The sequence below is a fragment of the Eutrigla gurnardus genome, assembly GCF_963514095.1.
Source record: "Eutrigla gurnardus genome assembly, chromosome: 6".
Lineage (NCBI taxonomy): Eukaryota > Metazoa > Chordata > Actinopteri > Perciformes > Triglidae > Eutrigla > Eutrigla gurnardus.
The window spans coordinates 8360118-8380071 of record NC_139920.1 but is presented as its reverse complement, the minus strand read 5'-3'; the positions used below and the strand labels follow the sequence as shown (position 1 = coordinate 8380071).

General features: G+C 41.6%; 1 protein-coding gene across 6 annotated transcripts in view; it reads left to right on the top strand.

The window, feature by feature from the left end:
* lpp (LIM domain containing preferred translocation partner in lipoma) overlaps positions 1–19954 on the top strand; it is a 163431-nt gene that overhangs the window by 111983 nt on the left and 31494 nt on the right. For all 6 annotated transcript variants that reach the window (XM_084011284.1, XM_084011280.1, XM_084011279.1 and 3 more), the window contains one exon: positions 11553–11649. In XM_084011284.1, the coding sequence (XP_083867410.1) occupies positions 11553–11649 (97 nt within the window). The remainder of the gene's footprint in view (positions 1–11552; positions 11650–19954) is intronic.

Genomic DNA, 19954 nt, shown 5'->3' with positions numbered 1-19954 from the left:
GCAGATGTATCCTGCAGCACTGAGATTATTCTGCAGCTTTAAATGTGGTCAGTATGATACAGTGGCATGCTGGGTGACAGTTGGATGACCTCCCCGCGTTCACTCCGAGTCATGTGACAATAACTTGCTTCTATGTAATGCTGTACGTATATTCTGACAATGTTGGTAACACATTTAAATGTGTTGATTTTGAAGCATTCAAACCTCTCCTTGTGAAAACAAGTGATTTAATTTGGGTTAATGAAAAATGTTCTGGTCAACTGAGTGACACTGTGTTGATCCGAGCATTCTGCCCTCGAAGTATAATCCACATGAAGGTAGATATGATTCTGTTGGTTCAGTCACCACCAGCCACAACCACCTGTATAAACAGTGGCCCCTGCTGGTTCCTTGTGGACATGGGCTCCTGTCCTCTCTGTGTACCCCTTTTCCACCAAAGCAGTTCCAGTGCTGGTTCGGTGCTTAATTTGGAACCGTTTTTTCTGTTTCCACTGACAAAGAACTGGCTCTGGGCCAGAAAAATCAGTACCAGAGTAGCACCGCTTCTTTGCTGGGCTAGACGAAAGAACTGCTTACGTCAGCGGAAGGGAGCAGTGTTGTTAATACCAAGGACAATAAAAACACTGCGCGAGGTGCCATTTTTAAATAACCGCCGCCGAGAAATCATGGATGCAGCAAAGCAACAGTTGTGTGTGGAGGAGACAAACTGTCTCCTAGTGATATGATCTTCAGCTGAAGTCCAGGAAAAAGTCTGAACCCTTGAACATTTGACGGTGAAATTGTGAGATAGCTGTGCTCTACCGCTAGTTAGCTCATAACAAAGCCTAACATTACCATCTCACATTCAGTGTAAGTAAGAGTCAAAACGTTATTAGGTTATTACCCGTCTCCAAGAACGTAATCGTGGTCATTTCAAAACTTGTCGAGCAACACAAACATGTTGGATCTGCCGTTTTCTGATCCCAATGAAGCACCGTAAAGCCAGAAGCAGCAGCTGTACAAACACAAAGTCATCCTTTGTTGTTTTTGTTGTTTCTTCTTCTTTTATTTTTTTCTGTTTTATGGGAAAGCGGCGACGTAACTGATGTATACAATGACGTAATGACGTGGCGACGTGGCTCCCCTTAGCACCCCGAGCTATGGAAAAGCAAACTGGTTCTCAGGTTGAACCAGTTGTTACCCAGCACCAGCACTGGAACTGCTTTGGTGGAAAAGGGGTTTCTCCACTTGTCTTGATTATTAACAAGTTCATCTCTTTCTTTCTTTCTTTTTTTTTTTTACTGTTGCTGAAAGTAGATTCCTGTCTGCCCTCTTAACATCATCCTCTGTCTCAAGAAGGACTCTTATCTGCCCCCTCAGCTCAGTCCAGCTTTTTTAAACATTGTTTCCTCATCAAGGAAGCTTTACATATTGTCTGCTGCATCATTTCAGTGGTAGCATCTGGTCACCAAATGTCCTCAGGATGTCGTTCAGAAAAAAAAAAGTGTCAACGTTTAGGATATTTAAGGATATATCATGGTTTATCCCAAGGCAAAATTACACAGGAGATGGACAACACTGTTTGTTACACAGGGGAAGTGCAGGTTGCCAATACATCGATTTGAAGACATAACCTGTGTGAATCTTCATTATGTCCACCGCATGTGTCTAAATATAGATCCGTGATACCACATGAGGAAGCAGCAGGGAAACACTTTTAGCTCTCACCCCAAAACCAGGGAAACCTGCATCCTGTGTAATCTGCTGTTTTCTTCATTCATGGGATTGTAATGGCATACAAAGAGACGCCAAATAAGTTTCATCTCCGTCCCAACGATTTGTGCACTCATTTGTTGTTGTTGTTGTTGTTGTTGTTGTTGTTGTTTTCAGATTGCTTGTGGCTCCCTTCTCTACACTCTGAGATTTTCAAATATCTGTTTGCAGGGGGATGTGTCAGTTCCCAACAGATGACCTACTTTTTTACACACGCACAATCTTACAAACATTGAAAGGCCCCTCTACATACATTACATTTCTGCCAACACTCTGAAATGCATCCCTTTTACACAAATTCAGTTTGCAGCAAAGATGTCGAATGGCTGTGGAAAATGTCAATTATGGAATTTGTTAATTTTTAATTATCGTCGTCTGCTCTGTACACAGCTGCTCTACAGTTGACTTGTTATTTTTCCCTAGCATATAATTGGAGCTGAAACAGCATGACCTATTTTGTTTGGAGAGAATGTATACTTTATCTGTGCCTCCTCACAAGGTGGCCCTGAGCTTAATTTGCAGCACTGCGATGGTTCTTCTCAAAGTGTAATGCTTATTACTCATAACCTGTTTAGCGTCGCAGGCAGCACATTCATCAACTGGATTACATAAGGCCACTAACATGTGATTCCTTTTGCATACTTAACACTTTCTTCAATTAAACATGCAGCTGCCAGAAAAATGACAAAGCAACTTTCCTTCATGTATTATTCTTGTAGTGAAATACCTGCCGAGTCCTGCCGCTGCTGGAAGCGACCTTTCCACATCACCAGTGTAATCAAAGCTGTCGTTTTCGTGTTATCATGCATACAACTCCTGCTTCGGTCTGGTCACTTTCCAACGACTGAATCCAATAATGAGGTGCTCTCCGAGGTTTCTAGTGAGGTGCTCCACTGTGTCACAGTGACACAAACAATTCAGGCTGTGGCGGAATCGAACAAAACCATTTATTTCAAATTGATGACTCTTAATCAGGCTGCATCCTCCGGTTCTTAGAAGTGAAGTCCATGCTGAAGTGCCTTAAACTTGCATTTCCTGTGCTGGCCATCAGGGGGCGACTCCACTGGTTGCAAAAAGAAGACCCTACTTCTCACTTGATTTATTATCTCAGTAAACATTGTAAACATGAGTTGATGGTCTCAATATTTAAGTCTTCTTCAATACAGCATGATGTTCATTTATTATGTTTAATTTAGAGTCAAATAGACCATAAAACAAGGTGTCATTCAGGCAGGGCTACTTTGTGATTGACAGGTCGCTACCATGCTAGCTACTTAGCTGACTTTAACACTCCGCTCTAGTTTATTTTTAATTATGGAAGCTAATGTTGAATTAATCAATTATTTCCTACACTTTTTTTAAATACCTAAACTCTGAACAACTAAATTAAGGAAAATAACGAAAGTTAGATTCCCTAGATTTACTTTATAATTTAGCAAAATACAGCAAACTAAGGCTGGTTCATGAAGTAAGACAGTGAATCTTATGCGGCGTTCACACCAGACGCGATAGACGCGAATACAATCGCGTGAGACGCGTGTATCGCGCCGCTTGATCATTTTGGACTATTCGCGTCATTCGCGTCTTTCGCTTCATTCGCGCATGACGCTCATTTTTGAGGGGAGCCGGCGGGTCACGTCGGTGGACCCTCCTCCTCCGCCTCGGGGTACCCGATGCCAGAGTCCGTGAGCCTCCTCCGGGAGCCACGTCCCTCGCACCTCTCCCCAGAGTCGGGGCCACATTCGACCTCAGATCAGACGAGACAACCTGCTGAATTTAAGCATATTACTAAGCGGAGGAAAATAAACTATCTAGGATTCCCTCAGTAGCGGCGAGCGAAGAGGGAAGAGCCCAGCGCCGAATCCCCGTCCGACGGGCGGGCGGACGTGGGAAATGTGGCGTACGGAAGACCGATTGCCCGGTGTCGCGCGGGGGCCTGAGTCCTTCTGATCGAGGCTCAGCCCTGACGGTGTGAGGCCGGTACGGCCCCCGTCGCGCCGGGGTCCGGTCTTCCCGGGTCGGGTTTGGTAATGCAGCCCGTCCATCTCAGCTCATCTGTCTGTCGGCTTGAACTCGTCGCTGATTGGATGTCGCGGCGCGATGCCGCCTGAAAAGTTTGATATTTTCAACTTTATTCGCGCCATTCGCGCCATTCGTGCCATTCGCGCCGCGTCAGACGCGCCATTCGCTTCATTCGCGTCAGACGCGCCATTCGCTTCATTCGCGTCAGGTCGCGCCAAAGCAATTTCTTGTGCTACCAACCAACATTTACCTATGTTAGGTATTTTATACCATTATGTATACCATTATCCTAAGGCATTATGCCCGTAGATACTTTAAAAAAAATAATGGTGTCTGAAGTTTGGCATGTTTCGAAAAATAAAAATAGCTGCATTTCAGGGACATGACCACTGTTTGCTATGCAAGACGGCAACAGACAAAATGTCAAATTTGCAGCTTCAAAACCATAGTCTCCACACCAATGGGTGACATCACAATGATTAAGTCCACTCTTTTATACAGTCTATCCTCTTAATACACACATTTTTAAAAATGCATCTTTTAGTTGTTTAACCCATATGTGTGATTCCAGACACACGACATGCTGCCCCCCCCCCCCCCCCCCACTCTCCTCAAAACACCCACCAACACACACGCAAACACACAGTAACTGGAAGGATAGTGTGACTGATCCAGCAATCCTTTCATTGTTTTGGTAGAACAGAGTCGCCTAAGCTGCTATAATCACTCGTTTAGTGTTGCGGCAACAAATGCTTTTTTTAGATATTCCAATCCAATATAACGTTTCAATCCCTCATGAACACTAACTAATGCAATGGTCCATTTGCTGTTATTATTACTATTATTTTAATAAGCCATTTCCCTTTCAGAGGCTCTGTGTCCATTACAAATAATACCATTCTGATTTAGGGAGACAAAAAAGCCAGGATGTCAGATTGAGAGCCGAGTAAAGCTTGTCTTTTAAAAGCCCTGGTTAAAGCTGCCGTTAAGGAGCAGTTTGTATTGCAAAGTCCATCAGCATTTAATCTGCGGATAAATATGTCTGCAAGTGATTATGTCTTTCTTTAGTTTGTGCTGATCGTGCAGGAAATGTTCAGCCATTGTAAAAGGTGAGACAATCGCTTTCAGTTCAAGGTGGAACGTTGGATTTATAGGACGTATAGCAGAAATGCACAGCTGATAGATGGCTGCAGGTTTAGAGACACAGATTAGTGTTGTTGAGCAGCTGTCTTTCAGTGGGCTCTCTGCACAGCGCTTGTACTTTCCCCCTTCTGGTTATCACTCTCAGCTCAGTGGGTAGTGCTGTTTATGCAGAGGCTCTCAATCTCATTGTCTTCACACGTTGCTTTTGAACTGTGCAAAAAAAGAAAACAACAAAATACTGGCCTAAATGTGAGGATACAGCTCATGATTCCTCAAAAGTTCAAATTGAATTTGCATGCGTTTCCTTAAGAAAAACATACTATTATCATACTGATGCAATTGTACATTTTCCCCATTTTTTCCCACTGAGTACTAACATTTTAGGCCATATTTGTAGTTCCTAGGAGACTCACTCAACCTCCTTGGCTTGCTACTGACTGGAACATGTTACAGTCCTGGAAGGCTCACACTGCCGCCTGTAATACGTTTCTCAAAGTCAATATGTCCACATTTTTTCTCTTCTGGTTTCCTTTTCTTAAGTGCGGTTGTACAATTCAGTCATCTGTTCAGAGACTCGACACAGACATTAATGTCTGCAGGGGCAGTCCATGGGTTTTGGCATATTCTCAGTGTCCAATATACTGTTGTTACCATTCTAAAAGTGGAGTCCATTTAGTCCGGAGTACATCTGTTTGTAATTGTCAACTTGCAGTTATGTTTTCCATGCAGTAAATAGCCTTAACTTTCTCGCTCCATTGTGTTACCTTGGGGGGCTCAGCCAAGGGACTGGGATTAGTTTCTTAGCAATTAGACTCTCAGTAGTAATGTTTTCTGGTAACACTCTGAACAAAAAGTGATTCTATAGCTAAACATTTATTTTAATTTAATTCATTTATGTTTTGGACTGTCAACAAATTGTGTGTGTGTTCTCCCACTAGGCCACAGCCTCCTCCAACACTGATCCGAGGTATTACTGAATGTTTGACAAGAGGAGTGCTAAAATTTCCATTCCAATTCCTTCCAAATTGGGTTCCTTGTTATTATGTCCCTCTCAGCTCCGATTCCCATTTTCTTTGATATGATATCCAAACTGTTTTCCATTAGTTCTACTTAATTCTACTCATATCACACACACACACATATACATATATACATATATATATATATATATATATATATATATATATATATATATATATTACACAATATACATAATACAACAGAATAAATTATAAATATACCAAACTACAACAAGTAGTGTATAACATATAAACATAGGATAACATTATATTATTTGCACGTTTCTTTTGCCTCACAAATATTGGTGTAGAAAGGCATTAACTGTACTGTACTCAACTCAATGTTTGTCTGGCGGAACATCCAGACAACTTCTGTTATGGCACATTGTTCCACAAACACATCAGACTCAATCACAGGAAAGATGACCAGCTGATCCCAGAGCTGTGCAGTAGAACTGATCTTATTAGCGCTGCTGCATAAATAGTGGTCGCTGTTTGTCAGACCGCTGCAGATGAAAGTCTCATTTTCCTCTGGCAACCCTTCACGCATGGCATTATATTGTAAATGTGGTCAGGTATTTTCTCAAATAAAGGTGCAAAGTGATCACACAAAAAAACAGACCAGACCAGAACAAGACACACTGCCACTGCTGAAAGTTAAAAGACAAATTAACAGAGATGGAGCGCATATTTGTTGCTAAAACGCAAGGTCAGTTATATACAGGTTATAAAACTGCATATTAATTTCAGTTTCGGAGTAATGTTGCAATCACCAGGTTGGACACTTGTCATGATATATTCTACACATCTGTAAATTATGTATGAACCAATACCACATACTTTTCAGTACTTGCCGATCTGAGTACTTAAATAAAAATACATGATACTGTCATTTCAGCGTCGTTTCAGAGTTTTCAGCCGGGATGTTGCTTATTAACCGTTTAACCAAGCTATCAGTTACACAGTTTAAATAAATATTAAACATAAAAAAGCCCATATTCTGTAACATAGCAGGTCATGGTTCCATCTTCCTGTTCATGTGCACTTCTTTGTTCCACCTCCGCCAACAGACGTGTAAATAAGATGCCCCAAAACAGTTGTCTCTCCCATTCACTCTGTATCACTGCAGCAGGAGCAGGAAAGACAGAGCCTGAGGTTTGGTTCTTAGTGGGACACGATGCTGTCAGGGTATCAGGTGAGATCACGCACTGAGCCCCCCTCCACACTCCACTCCTCACTTAATCAGTTCTGACACAATGCCAATCCCACAGTGGGTGGCACACACAACTTTATTCATAGATGTGGCAGTGATCAGCTCCCAGACTCTGCTTTGTCTGCTCACCTTTCACTCTCACGCTGCATCAGGTAGCACACAGCAGTGATCGCTTACACATCTTACTGTTGTTTTGGATTCTAAGTGACACGGCATTTTACGACAGTTTGTCAAGTGGATAACATGATGGTCCATCAGGATGTCTTTCACATGTATTACGACTGAAAGGCTATCTGCCGTTAAAAAGCAGATGGCAGATGACCTGAAACTGAAAGCCTTGATATTCTGGGGGAACTATGTGCAGCTGTTAACCCAGTCGCCAAAGAATTTAAACACTTAATTCAATGAAACTGAACCTGAGTGTCCTGAGGGCGTAGGCAAACAATTTACTGAACTGAGCCAGACGTAACTGAAGAATCATGTCTGCAGCATGTATAGCTGCTGTAAGGTTTCTATTGTTGCCTCTGAAAAGCTGAACAGGAACTGCGAAGCAATCATAAAGCACGCAGGGAAGCAATTTCTTTCTCTTATTCAAGTGAAAAATTATTCCGTGCTGTCACAAAAGACTCCCTAACAAGGTGCTTTAAACTCTCTGGCAGTGAATTGCTGCAGGGTGTCAAAGAGTGGATAAGCTATAAATGAAGCTTAAACTCAAAAGTCTGTTTCTGGTAATAGCAGCATTTCTTACCCTCTCCAATGTGCTTTTGATGTGGTGCTAAGATTAACGGGGTTAAATCGTCCTCCTCACTGTCTCAAAGGAACAACAGTGGCATAATGAGCAGATTGTTGACAACAAGAGCACTTATTTTAGGTGTACGAATATCGCAGGACTTATTATCTATTCTTTTGTGCAGGTAGTTGTTTTAGAATTCAACCCCCTCCACGTACACCTCCACGGACTATTGTGTATTAGATATTTAAAAAAAGGCCATGTAATTTGAGGCAACAATAGAGGAATATCCAACCACTGAGGGAATGTTCCTTTCATCTCCTCCTAATCCTCCATGATGTGATCCTGGCCGGTTTAAGGTTGAGTGGCTGAGGAGGCCCATGCGCCAAGGAATCCAAGAGCTCAGGCCCAGCTGCTCTCTAGAGAGCGCTCCGGCGTGGCAGAAAGATTTGCACGTCCAATGTGTCGATCCCTCAGAGTTAATGAGGCCTACTGTTTGGGCTTCCATTATCAGCCTGCTGCATCTTGAGCCGGGCTGGGCAAAAGGCATGCGTCATAAAGTTCTAGGCGCTCCTTGATGCACAGTGGACAGTAATCAGAACTCAGCAACTGGCTCTGGAAATAAACTCAGTAGACCATTGCATGTTCTCCCACCAAACCTACTGTACATTTGCATTACCACCATTAAAAGTGGTACTCCTGAAGATTTCAGTCCTGGTTCATTTGGAAACAATGAATTACAGTTTAGAAATCTGGAGTTTTGGAGGGTGTTCAAATAGTCCATACTTGCATGCTATTTTGTGTGCTAAAACAGTATATGAGATATTTTAAGAATGTCCAAAACCTTAATATGAAACCAGGAGTACACAAATTGCATACTATTTCCAGTGGAAAATTACAGTTGAGTATACAAACAGTACGCTGGCATATTGCTGGGTGATAAGTCTTCTGTCACGACATAGGTCACCTCATATCTCCATAACAATACTTATCACGATACAGCATGTTTTCACTTGATTTAGGAAATAAATAGCCTTTATGAATTGTATACTCCTGTGGGAATTAAATATTGGACATAAATAAAAAGTACTGAGTATCTTCTCAATGAATTAAGAATTTTAGTGATCAAATTTTCTATGGTTACGTGTTTCCAATCAGCAAGGAGGGTCTCAGGAAGTGTAGGAGTGTACAGTTCAGTGCATCCGAAAATATCCATACTGCTGTTTATTCACACAATGTGTTGGAGATTTTTGGGGCCGCATTTGTGTTGACACATGAGCTTGACGTTGTCAGAATTGTGTGTATTGTTATATTTTTGGTGTGAAACGTTGCCAAAGATACTCAGCTCGTAATCCTGCAAACGTGTATATATATTAGGGCTGTCAAAGTTAACGCGTTAATAACGCGTTAACGCAACATCCTCTTAACGCCGTTAATTTTTTTAACGCGCGATTAACGCTCGGTATTAAAAAAAAAAAAAACGCGCATTGTATGATTTATGGCCGTCGGTGGCACCTGTAGTCTTGATCCAGAGGGAAGGTGCGCATCCACAGGCAGCGGTGTTTCCCCGCGTCCCGTTCATTGTATATAGGTACGTGTCCACAGGGGCGATTTTAAACGGGTGTGGACGCGCCGCTTCCCAGTATTGCAGGCTTGGCGGGCTGCCACTAGAGGATGATTGACAGGCGCTCTCCTTCAAACAACACATTTTTGCGAGCGTTCGCGAGGCGGCGAGTCGAGCCCGGCGCCTCTGATTAGCCTAAAGTAGATTCAACTTCAAGGGAAATGAGGAGCGGCCAACTCGCGCGCCGTCTCTCGACATTCGCCGCGACGCTACCAGAATGCATTGCACGGCGTTTCCCATAGACAATGAATGGGACGCGGGGAAACGCCGCTGCCTGTGGACACGTACCTTATGTGAAAAGCTGTTCACCTTCAAAAGACTGCCAGATGGTTCAGTCGATAAGACCAAAGTCATCTGCGCGTACTGTGGGTATGAAATGAGCTACCATAGAAATACGTCCAGTCTGAGATATCACTTGCAAGCCAATGCACTTATATCCTAACTGTACTTATGTCCTGTTACACTATCTCCTGTGACATGTTCACTTTAATTGTTTGTGATATATTCTTATAACCCTGTTTTGATCCCATGTTTTGGTAAGGGGATATTTGAAGTGTTAAATAAACATTTTCATAAATCAAGTAAATTTGCCCTTATGTTGTTATAAGTATTAAGAATATGAACAAAATACATTAATGTACATTTAGAAGAAAAAAAATGTGCCAAAAAAATGCGATTAATTTGCGATTAATCGCGAGTTAACTATGGACACAATGCGATTAATCGCGATTAAAAAAATCAATCTTTTGACAGCCCTAATATATATATTGCGATGCTTTCATCAGACACTTAACACCTCCTTCGGTGATGGAAAGTGATTTTTATTTCATTAAACCTTTAATGTATTAAAATTACACCAACTTTATTTGTGTTCTGACTGACACGTTCGATGAGTCAAATTAATGAAAACTACGTGCATGTGAATATAGTCATCAATAATGAGAGAAGACACAACCTGTAATTACTCTCTCATTCTGAATACAAAACATTTCTTCACTCAATCTCCTATTGACAAATCTGATGCCTTTATGTGACACGGTAAACCACGGATAAATGAGTACAAAACCAAACCGGTCGCTCACATTCACCCAGCTCCCAGATGTCACAATTAGGAACACCTCAAAGGTCAGCTCAGATCTCAGCCTGCGTTACAATATTGAAAATCAAATCTACTGTAAAGATCTAGCCGGCCCCAGATCTGGGGAAGGTCATCAGAGTGTCACTGGTTTCTGAAAAAGCTCAGTCGCACGGCACGAAAACAGTCAAGTTTAGGCCTCTGGGATGTCTGCAAAGGACACGCACCTGTAACGGGATTGTGTGGTAATCCGGGGCTGGGGATGGGATGATTGGCAGAAAATGTCAGGCACAACACCTCAGCCCCATAACACACAGCGGGCAGATGTCAGGGACGGCACAATGAAAGGGACGGTAGGCTCACAAGGAAAGGAAGTGGCATCTTCAGAGGGTTATGTCATCCTTCTGAAATCTCTTACAGATTAGGCCACAACACAGCTCCCAGCTGAAGTCTTTTGTGCTCAGAGTACGACTGAATAACTATCTCCTGACCTTTCACCCAATTGTACACAGACTTAAAACGTAGCATCCGTCTAATGTTTGCCTCCTCTTTTCCTTCCGTTATCATTATTTTCCCCAAATACAAGGATTAGTCAGGGTCACCGTTTTTTTCCACATGCTTGTGTTGCACAGAAGAAAATTCACAACCTTCTGGGCTGCACACCACTGGGGCCTGAACCAGGGTCAGATATCTCAGAGGGGAAGGCAGACCGAAGACCATCCGCTGCATTTTAATTACGCTGAATGTGTTTTGTTTGACCTTGAGAGAGTGCTTCATCTTGATTTATTGAAGTCAGGTTTTTTGTGAATCTTTAAGTTTAACCTGGACATATTTCTCTGCATTTAAAGGAGTGTTTGTCACAGTGTGACATTCATCAGTGGAGCGGAAAAGAACGCAAGCAATCGCTGACATGTAGCTCGTTACCTCGCTGGGCTTTGTGAATGACAACTATGCTCCTCTCCCCCGGTTCTCAGGGCAGCGCTCACATGGCCCACCCTGAGGACGAGCTGGAGCGTCTGACCAAGAAGATGCTGTTTGACATGGACAACCCACCATCCGAGGAATATTTTGGTAAGAAACAGGCTCATCTCACACACACGTGGTAAGCGGTCACCTTTTTGACATGCCACATAGGTGTAAAACATGAAACTAACTCAAGGACGTCTGGTGATTGGGCCCCCTACTTCGTACGATGTCGCAGTGACCGAGCAAAGTAGTGGCCTCTTTGGTTTAAATGTCCTGGGATTGTGTCCCACTGTCAGGACTTACTGGGACATTTGAATAGAAGGGAACATCATTAATGTTATTAGTAATACCTGCAGTGCTATTCCTACGTCTGCTGTGAAAAAAAGCTTGTATACTGCAGAGGCAGCGTCGCCAATGGCCAATGTTTTGTTTTATGATTAATGTAGGAAGGAAATGGGGCAGGATTCTATTTTATTTTTATTTTTTAAACCTGCCGTATTAGCGTTCGCTAGTTTTAGCATCTGGCTAGCATTCTGTTGGATGCTAGGTGTGAGGGGCTACGTGTTGGAAGGCTAAAAAGCAGCATCCTATTTAATTACATTAACTTTATTGCACTTTTTTATTTACTCAAGTGAATTTTGGAATTAAAGCAAAATTCCTACATTACGTTTCATTATGTTTTTAGAACATTTTTAGGTATTAAAAACCAATTTTACCATTGAAATGACAACAAAATAAAAGTGATCAACTTAGTGATAAAAACATCTACATAAAATATTTAATGAGCCCAGACATTTAGACACTGTATATCCTATTTTTAATTATACATTTGTATTTATTTACTATGAAATGTGATCAGGAAGTCTTTTGAGATGCATGACCTCTTTGATCAAATATTCTTATCAAAGTAGCTCCTTAAAGCAGTTAACATGACACAACAAATCACATGAAAAGAAAGCCACCAGATCATATACAGTTTCTTACACATCTTCACATTTTCTTCTACGTTGATAACATGCATGCGCCCACTGACGCCACTCACACCACAGCGCTCATCATATCCATAGACATTGTGGCGATCTTTCTGGTGGAACAAGCCCTCGCTCTCTCATAAAGGCCGGCTGCTTGTTATATGTTACTAATTGATTCCTCGGCCTCCTCCCGCTCTGGTTTCTCTTCACTACATTATGAAAGGACCACCATCCTTGTGCCTGTCATGTATCATATATCATTGTGACATGCATCGGCTCTGTGTTGCAGCGGGGGTGATGATGCTGTTGCCGTTTCTCTCCAGATACCAGTTCAGCAGGGAAATGTTTATCGAGCTGAACAGGAAGAGAGACTTTATTTTACACACCGTGCTGTTTTTTTTATCACCATAGCACTCCATTAATTTGGCACAACAGGTTTTTCTCAAAGGAGGAGACATTAGAGGTTATTTGGGTAAACAACCATCGTAATAATTAAACTTTATTTAATTTTTGTTTAAACTTGCATTTACTGAATAGAGTTAAGTTAGTTTTTAAAAAATGCATCAGAGTTCTGCACAATTTATAATCTGGTTTTGCGAAACGCAACCCAGCTGTAGTCTATCAGACAAAAGTACAAGATCATTTCTGCTGTATCGTCCACAACAACATAGTCACTTCACCATGTGGTGTTCATGAACCAGAATAGCGAGCTATCTTTTCATAAAGAAGCAGTTGTGAACCCTTGAGTACAGGTAGGATGAGCCCATTAGTCACTTTTCACTGTGACATGTTGTGACACTAAAAGGAGAAATGTGTTCATAATGACTCGTTGTGCTACAAAAGCAACCCCGTGCCACATTTAGGAATAAAACAATGTGGGTTAATAGAATTAAACTGGCATAAGGTTTCCTAGATTAGCCCACCCAGTGACCCACAAAGTTACTTTTTGTATCACAAGAACAATGTTTTTGGAAAATGCCTGGAGGCTGTGAAGTGCAGCGCAGGGGTTTATGATACAGACAAGCCTCTTGGTACTTTGTATCTGTTGATTTCCAAGGGTAGACACACCTGCATATCTGCCAGTCTGGAAGCCGTCCTCAAGGTAGAGTCTCAAAACTATATCAATGTGATCAAAGGATAAGGCACGACTCCTGTCGGGGTATAATGACAATGAGAGATAAATGCTTTGGACAGATGAAACATCCCCATTTTGATAAAACTCTATATCTTGTTTGATTGGCCAGTGCCATTTTTTTTTACAGTCTTTCTCTTCCATTTTTTTGTCTGAAGCACTTGATATTTAATTTTGTTCTCTGTTGAAAAAAATATATATAACTGCCAGGATTTATATACACTGACAGGATTAAACAAAATACCAATTTCAACACTTATTTTGCAAAATAGGATTGAAAAGAGAAGGATTCTGTGCATTTATATTTCATTTCTATTTTTCCGCCCTCTGTAACCTCCGCTGCCAGCGAGTGCCATCCCTCTGTCGGTCTCTTTTCTAGCCTTTAATCCCCTTTGCCCTGGAATTAATTCCCATGCCCATTAGATACCTCACTCAATACATTCAATAGGACTCTGGAGCAGGCTTTATATCAGCACATAATCACACAGCACACCATGATAGCATGTGTAGGTGTATTATAGCTACAGGGACATGTATTTAACTGGAATTAAGGGATATTCGGCTTCGCGTTGGTGCGCACTGATGTAAAGACCTTAATTGGTCCACATTAGACATAGGTCAAATGGATCTGCTGGCTTAAGCAAAGTGTAGTCATTTTTACAGGGCAGTGGCCCTCAAAGCCATGTTGGCCTCATTTTTTTGGGTGAATGTGTATGCGATGCAGTCCTGGATTGAACTCTGTGTACTGCTATACCACGCACACAGTTGCCACTGTTTGCCAACTATAAGGCCGAGTGGCCGAAGGCTAGCGAAACAAGGACACAGGAGTTGAGAAATGGGTCATATGTGAGCCGAGGTAGCCAGAACAAGTTAGGGATAGTGTGTACGTCCCCAGCTGACAGCGGCTGGCTGCTACTGGAGAGGAGCGTGGAGGGGGGGAGGCAGGAAGGGAGAGAGGAGGGGGGGTCATCCTGTGGTTAAACAAGGCAACAGCTGAATTCACTGAGAGACAGGAAAAAGACGAGGGCAGGAGCCGAAGATTGAGGTGACTGCAGGGACTCATTAAGAAGTGGATTCAAGTACAGGCACATGCTGCTCTGCAAATCCACAGAGCCTCTGTCCTCCCCCGCTGAATAATATACATATAGCCATCACAGCAACAGTAAAAGTCAGTTTCGTCTGGCGTGTTCTTTACTGTACAACCAGGGCTGTGGGATAATAAGTCCCAGAGCATGAGTCTTTTGTAATTACAAAGAATCTAATGGCACACTGGGTTTTTTTGGTGGTTATAGGGGGAAGAGGGCGAGCAGTTGTTGAAACCCTAAGGGTAGTAATTAACAAGATTAATCAAAGTGGGGCTGCTACTGGACGCGATCATTGTATTCCTATAGCAGTAAAGGTTTTATTGGTGTCACTAATGTCTTTGATGAGCCTCTAATCTGAAACTGCTATAGCAAGTTTTCTTTGGTCCAGAGGGGGTTAATTGAATTGAATTAACGTTACACTCTGTGAAGTCACAAGGAAACTTTTCAGTTTTCAGATTCAAGTGAGCTCCTAACGTAGTTACGCAACATCATCGTGCTCTTTTATGAGAACTTCAGTCCAGCATATTACACCAGTCAGAAGACCTTTTTTCGTGGTAAAAAAAGAGGGCACATAAAAGCAGCCATTCTCAAATGCGAGCACTTCTCAAACTGTAAAAAAAAAACCTGAAAATGATTCACTATAAAAGAAGGGCTTTTCTTGCGAGCCAGAAATTCCTGCTATGATTGAAGCTTCTTTGCAAAGCAACTGATTAGTCCTGATTTAGAGTTCCAGATTAGATTTGAGTAATCTGAAAGAGCCTTTTCTCCAAATGTCATCATCCGTCATATTTAATCCACTTAGGTAGTGCGTAGGTGTACTGTGTTTGTGGAAATCTAATAAGACACAGCTACTCGGCTTGCAGTACAGATGCCTTGGCATTTGTGCATCAGAGGAACTTACAATATTTTGTCATCGCTACATTTCTGTCAACCAAAACCAGGACATAAAGCTGAATAATTGAAAGGATGAGATGCTCTGCATTATTTACAATTAGTGATGATGATACTTATGCAGTGTAGTTCATTCTGCCGCAGAGAATCTGTTTTTATTTCGGCTTTAATACCAAAATGACAAGTTGAGAATTCCTTCCTGCGATCTCAGTATTCACACTGTACAGAATTAAGAAAGAATTTTAATATCCACTCAATATTGATGTGGTTTTTCAGTGAGGTTTTTGAGCAGTGGCATAAATGTTTTTGTAATGTTATTATCAGACGGTAGAGAGAGAGAGTCATTGGAAATAAGCATGGAGATTCATTTGGGCATACTGTACTCCACGCAGGACTCCGAGCTGTCGGGAAAGCCTTTCCTCCTGGTTTGAGCCAGCCTTTGTTTTATGATAAGAGCCAGAGAAGAAAAGGCAGGCTTTGCCATTTTCCCTCATAGTGTCAGCTGGAGCAGGCCTCATAATTTATAAGACACCTCAAATGAAATGTTCATGAGGAATCTTGGAAGAGTCACAAATGGCAGTGTTGCTCCAGCAACAGCGCAGGCCAGAGCAGTCGGAACAGATCAGCTAAGGTAATTGGGTCGGAAAAAGTTTAGGTTCACACAGTGTGCTCTTGTGGAGCTTCCTCTTTACAGCGCAACTGAACATCATAACTTTATGTATTAATAAGCTTCCAGTTTAGACAGCTTTGTGCATTGTCTAAGATACTCTGGTGGAATTAATTTGCATATTACTGAGGTTGCCCTCAGCAACCTCTTAGGAGTTTGCTTTTAGATGTGCCTCTACATGTCATAACAAATGGGATGTGTGTCAGAGTAAAACCTTTCTGTAGGCTTAAAAAAAACACACCCCACAACCCCGCTACCCCACCATACTCCACCTCCACAGTCTCCAAATGCCTTTGGCCCACCATCTCCCTTAATATAGCTAACTGTTTCTATTTAGTGCACGATGGTTCACTTTCGGATTCATGTTTATTCTTAATCGTCGTGTGGCGTGGATGCAGAGAAGAAAAACAAAAAGCTCTTGTTAACATGCAGGTACAATGTGATCGTACATTTACTTTTCTAGACATTTTCAGACAGAAAATGCAGCTCAAAGTACTTTGAAATAGTGAAAAGGATCTTTAAATGTTTTTAAATTTAGCTTTGAACGGCATTTCAAGAGTATCTATCTTCCGTATGGTAACGTTTTTTCCAAGTGAAACAGGAAAGGAACATAACTTTGGGAATTTTATTTGATCGGTGGAAAGATTGGCTCACAACCGTCTCCAGCTCTGTGCAGAGTCCAAGTTGAAGATCTATTGATGGATGGATGTGTTGATATGTTTGGTTGAAAGCACGCCATGTCATATTTTGTTTTCCAGGAAGAATAAAACATTGGACTTTGATATAAAATTCAAAGAAATATATTTTTTTGGTATTTTTTTCCAGCATATATTAATAAATTGCTGCACATTACGACCGTGGATGTTGTCCAAAGGGTCAACAAGGAATTTTTCATTTCAGCTCAACTTTGAGATTTTCATTAAGACCCTAGTTATGATCCTATTTGTCATCCATATTTTCTCCAGAAATAGCCAGTCAATATATTAGCAGTCTTTAATTACCTCTGTAGGAGCTCTCTTTATTTTAAGAGTCTGTATTCACGTTGCCTAACTTTGCATAAAGGATTCATAGGAAGGCTGCATGCTTGCCATCCAGCGTTACTGTTGTTAATTTGATCTCGTTGGTGTCAGCCTCGCTGTTCACTCTACAGCTGTATCGGAAGTAATGCTAACACTTCCTGCTGCAGCTGCTTCACATTAAAAGCATTCAACTGGCGAAAAACAGGAAGGCTTTCTGCAAAACACATGTAGCATGGAATCAGATCATTGCTGCACTTTGAATTAACTGACCTATTCATTCAAACAATGTGACTTTATTTGGCTCTGTAAGCAGATACGGCACTTTCTGTTGAATTTCTTTCAATGCTGTTTTGCCAAATCAGACTAAATCAAATCAAGCCGACAACTAGGAATCCAGTGTAGAGCCCGACCAATAAAGGATTTTGAAGGCCGATACCGATACAAATGTTTGTTGATTTAAAAATCCGATATTCCGATATATCGGCTGATATTTTTTTTTCAGAAACACGTAACAAAACATTAACAGATTTCTCTAACATTAGTTATTTGTAGTTATTTATGAGTCTTCACTAAAATATGATAATGCAGTTTAAAAATAAACTTGTTTATTTTATTGTCACAACGGAACAGAGGAACATCAAAATATATGAAAGTTCTGATTAATAAAATGTATAAAAATACAAACTTAAGATATAAAACTTAAAGTCCTTTGAACAAAAACACAATAACAACAAAAACCAAACACAAAGTGTTGTGTATTGATAACCAATCTTGTCCCTTCAGTGAGCAGTGCGCCCTCCAATGGTGTAGGTAGGAAGTGACGTGAACGCGCGAGAACTCTCCCTTGTTCCTGTTTATATGTGAATATGAATACACAAGTCCTGAGCCACACTTCCTGGTCTCCCGAGCTTTATTAATTGTTAGAGTACAAGTGCAACAGGTACATAACACAAAGTAACCAGTATTAAAAGACTTGGTATAAATATAACTTCGAACAAGACTGGAGACAAATTCTGTTAAGTTCTATAAGGGTGTTTTGTCCGTTTTTATTTTATTTTTAAAATATTAATTTATCGGCCATTATAAATGCCGATACCGATAGTTTGGAAAATGCCTAATATCGGCCGATAATATCGGCCGCCGAAATATCGGCTGATAATATCGGTCGCCGTTATATTGGTCGGGCTCTAAACTCCCCCCAGTCAGTTAGAAGGGAAGAAGCCGCTTGGAAGAGAGGAGAAATGTCTAAATCAAGTCCAGCTGGCTACGATAAAGCTGTCTAAGGTTACCATGGTGACCTGGATGACTAAGACCCCTTCAGAGACACGTCCAGTGTGTAGGATTTATATTCTATCAGAATCTATTGGTAGAAATGGAATATAATATTAATAACTATGTTTTCATTAGTGTAGTGTACACCTGAACGCGAGGATCGTTTTGTTTTCATTAGCGGCTCGTCAATGAGTCCGCCATGTTGCACCGCCACATTTCTTCTGTCGCTCAGAACGGATAAACCGAACGCTGACTCTAGAGAGCGCCATTCTCATTTTCTTACCTGAAGGCCACCGTAGTTCTCAGACACGCTTGGAAAGGGAGGGGTGAGTGGAGTATTCAGTTGGTTGCAGTCTGCAACCTCACCACTAGATGTCACTAAAGCTGACACACTGTGCCTTTAAATAAAAAAAACATTTAACTACTAAATTCAGTTACGTACAGTAAAGTAAATACATTTCTGTTTGTGCATTTATATGTTTCTAAATCCGCCACGTAGGAGCCTATTTCACTATCAGAGGACACAGCAGCTAAGTGTTGCCTCTTTGTTGTACTGCGCTGTACTTCCTGTGTGTGTGTGTGTGTGTGTGTGTGTGTGTGTGTGTGTGTGTGTGTGTGTGTGTGTGTGTGTGTGTGTGTGTGTGTGTGTGTGAGTGAGTGAGTGAGTGTATGTGTATGTTGCAGCAATCACAATGAGACAGAATGGCATAATGCTGCTGGAAGGAGGTCAGCGACCACCCAGGGGCAGGGGGGGCATCATATGAGGCAGTCTGGTGACATGGCAACTTGTCTAAATCCCATGCATCACTATACCACCTACAGTGGATTATCATGTACGACTGCAAAAGACTAGATTATACAACACAAAAGCCATGGATGATCCATCATAGCTGCCTTTATAAGAGAAATGCTCTATGTGTGTCAGTGTGAGGCTGTGGATTTGACTTCCAAGACCCTTTTTTTTTTCTGTCGCTTTGGTCGCAAACCTGCAAATTAGTCGGATTGAAGAAACACTATAAAAACCTCCATCTTTTCTGTTTAAACTGTCTTAAGTCTCTTCTTGTATGAATGAGATCTGAGCCGGGTTTTTTTTCTGCTATGTCATCATTTTGCCTGTAATTGGTCACATGGTGAAATCTCATCATGTTTGTTACTGTTTTGAGTTGCGGGAGCAGTTTCATAAAACATTAAGTAGTTTTTTTTCCGGCATAGTTTATGGGTCCTCTTCGCCATTTCTGTGTTCTCTCATTATCTCGTCCCAGCGCCGCCGCTGACCTCACAATGCTGCTTTCTAGTTTCTCAGCTGATGCAGTGTGCCAGCATGGGGCTTCTCTTCCCGGCGACAGAAGCCCGCTTTTTGGCAGCAGTTCACG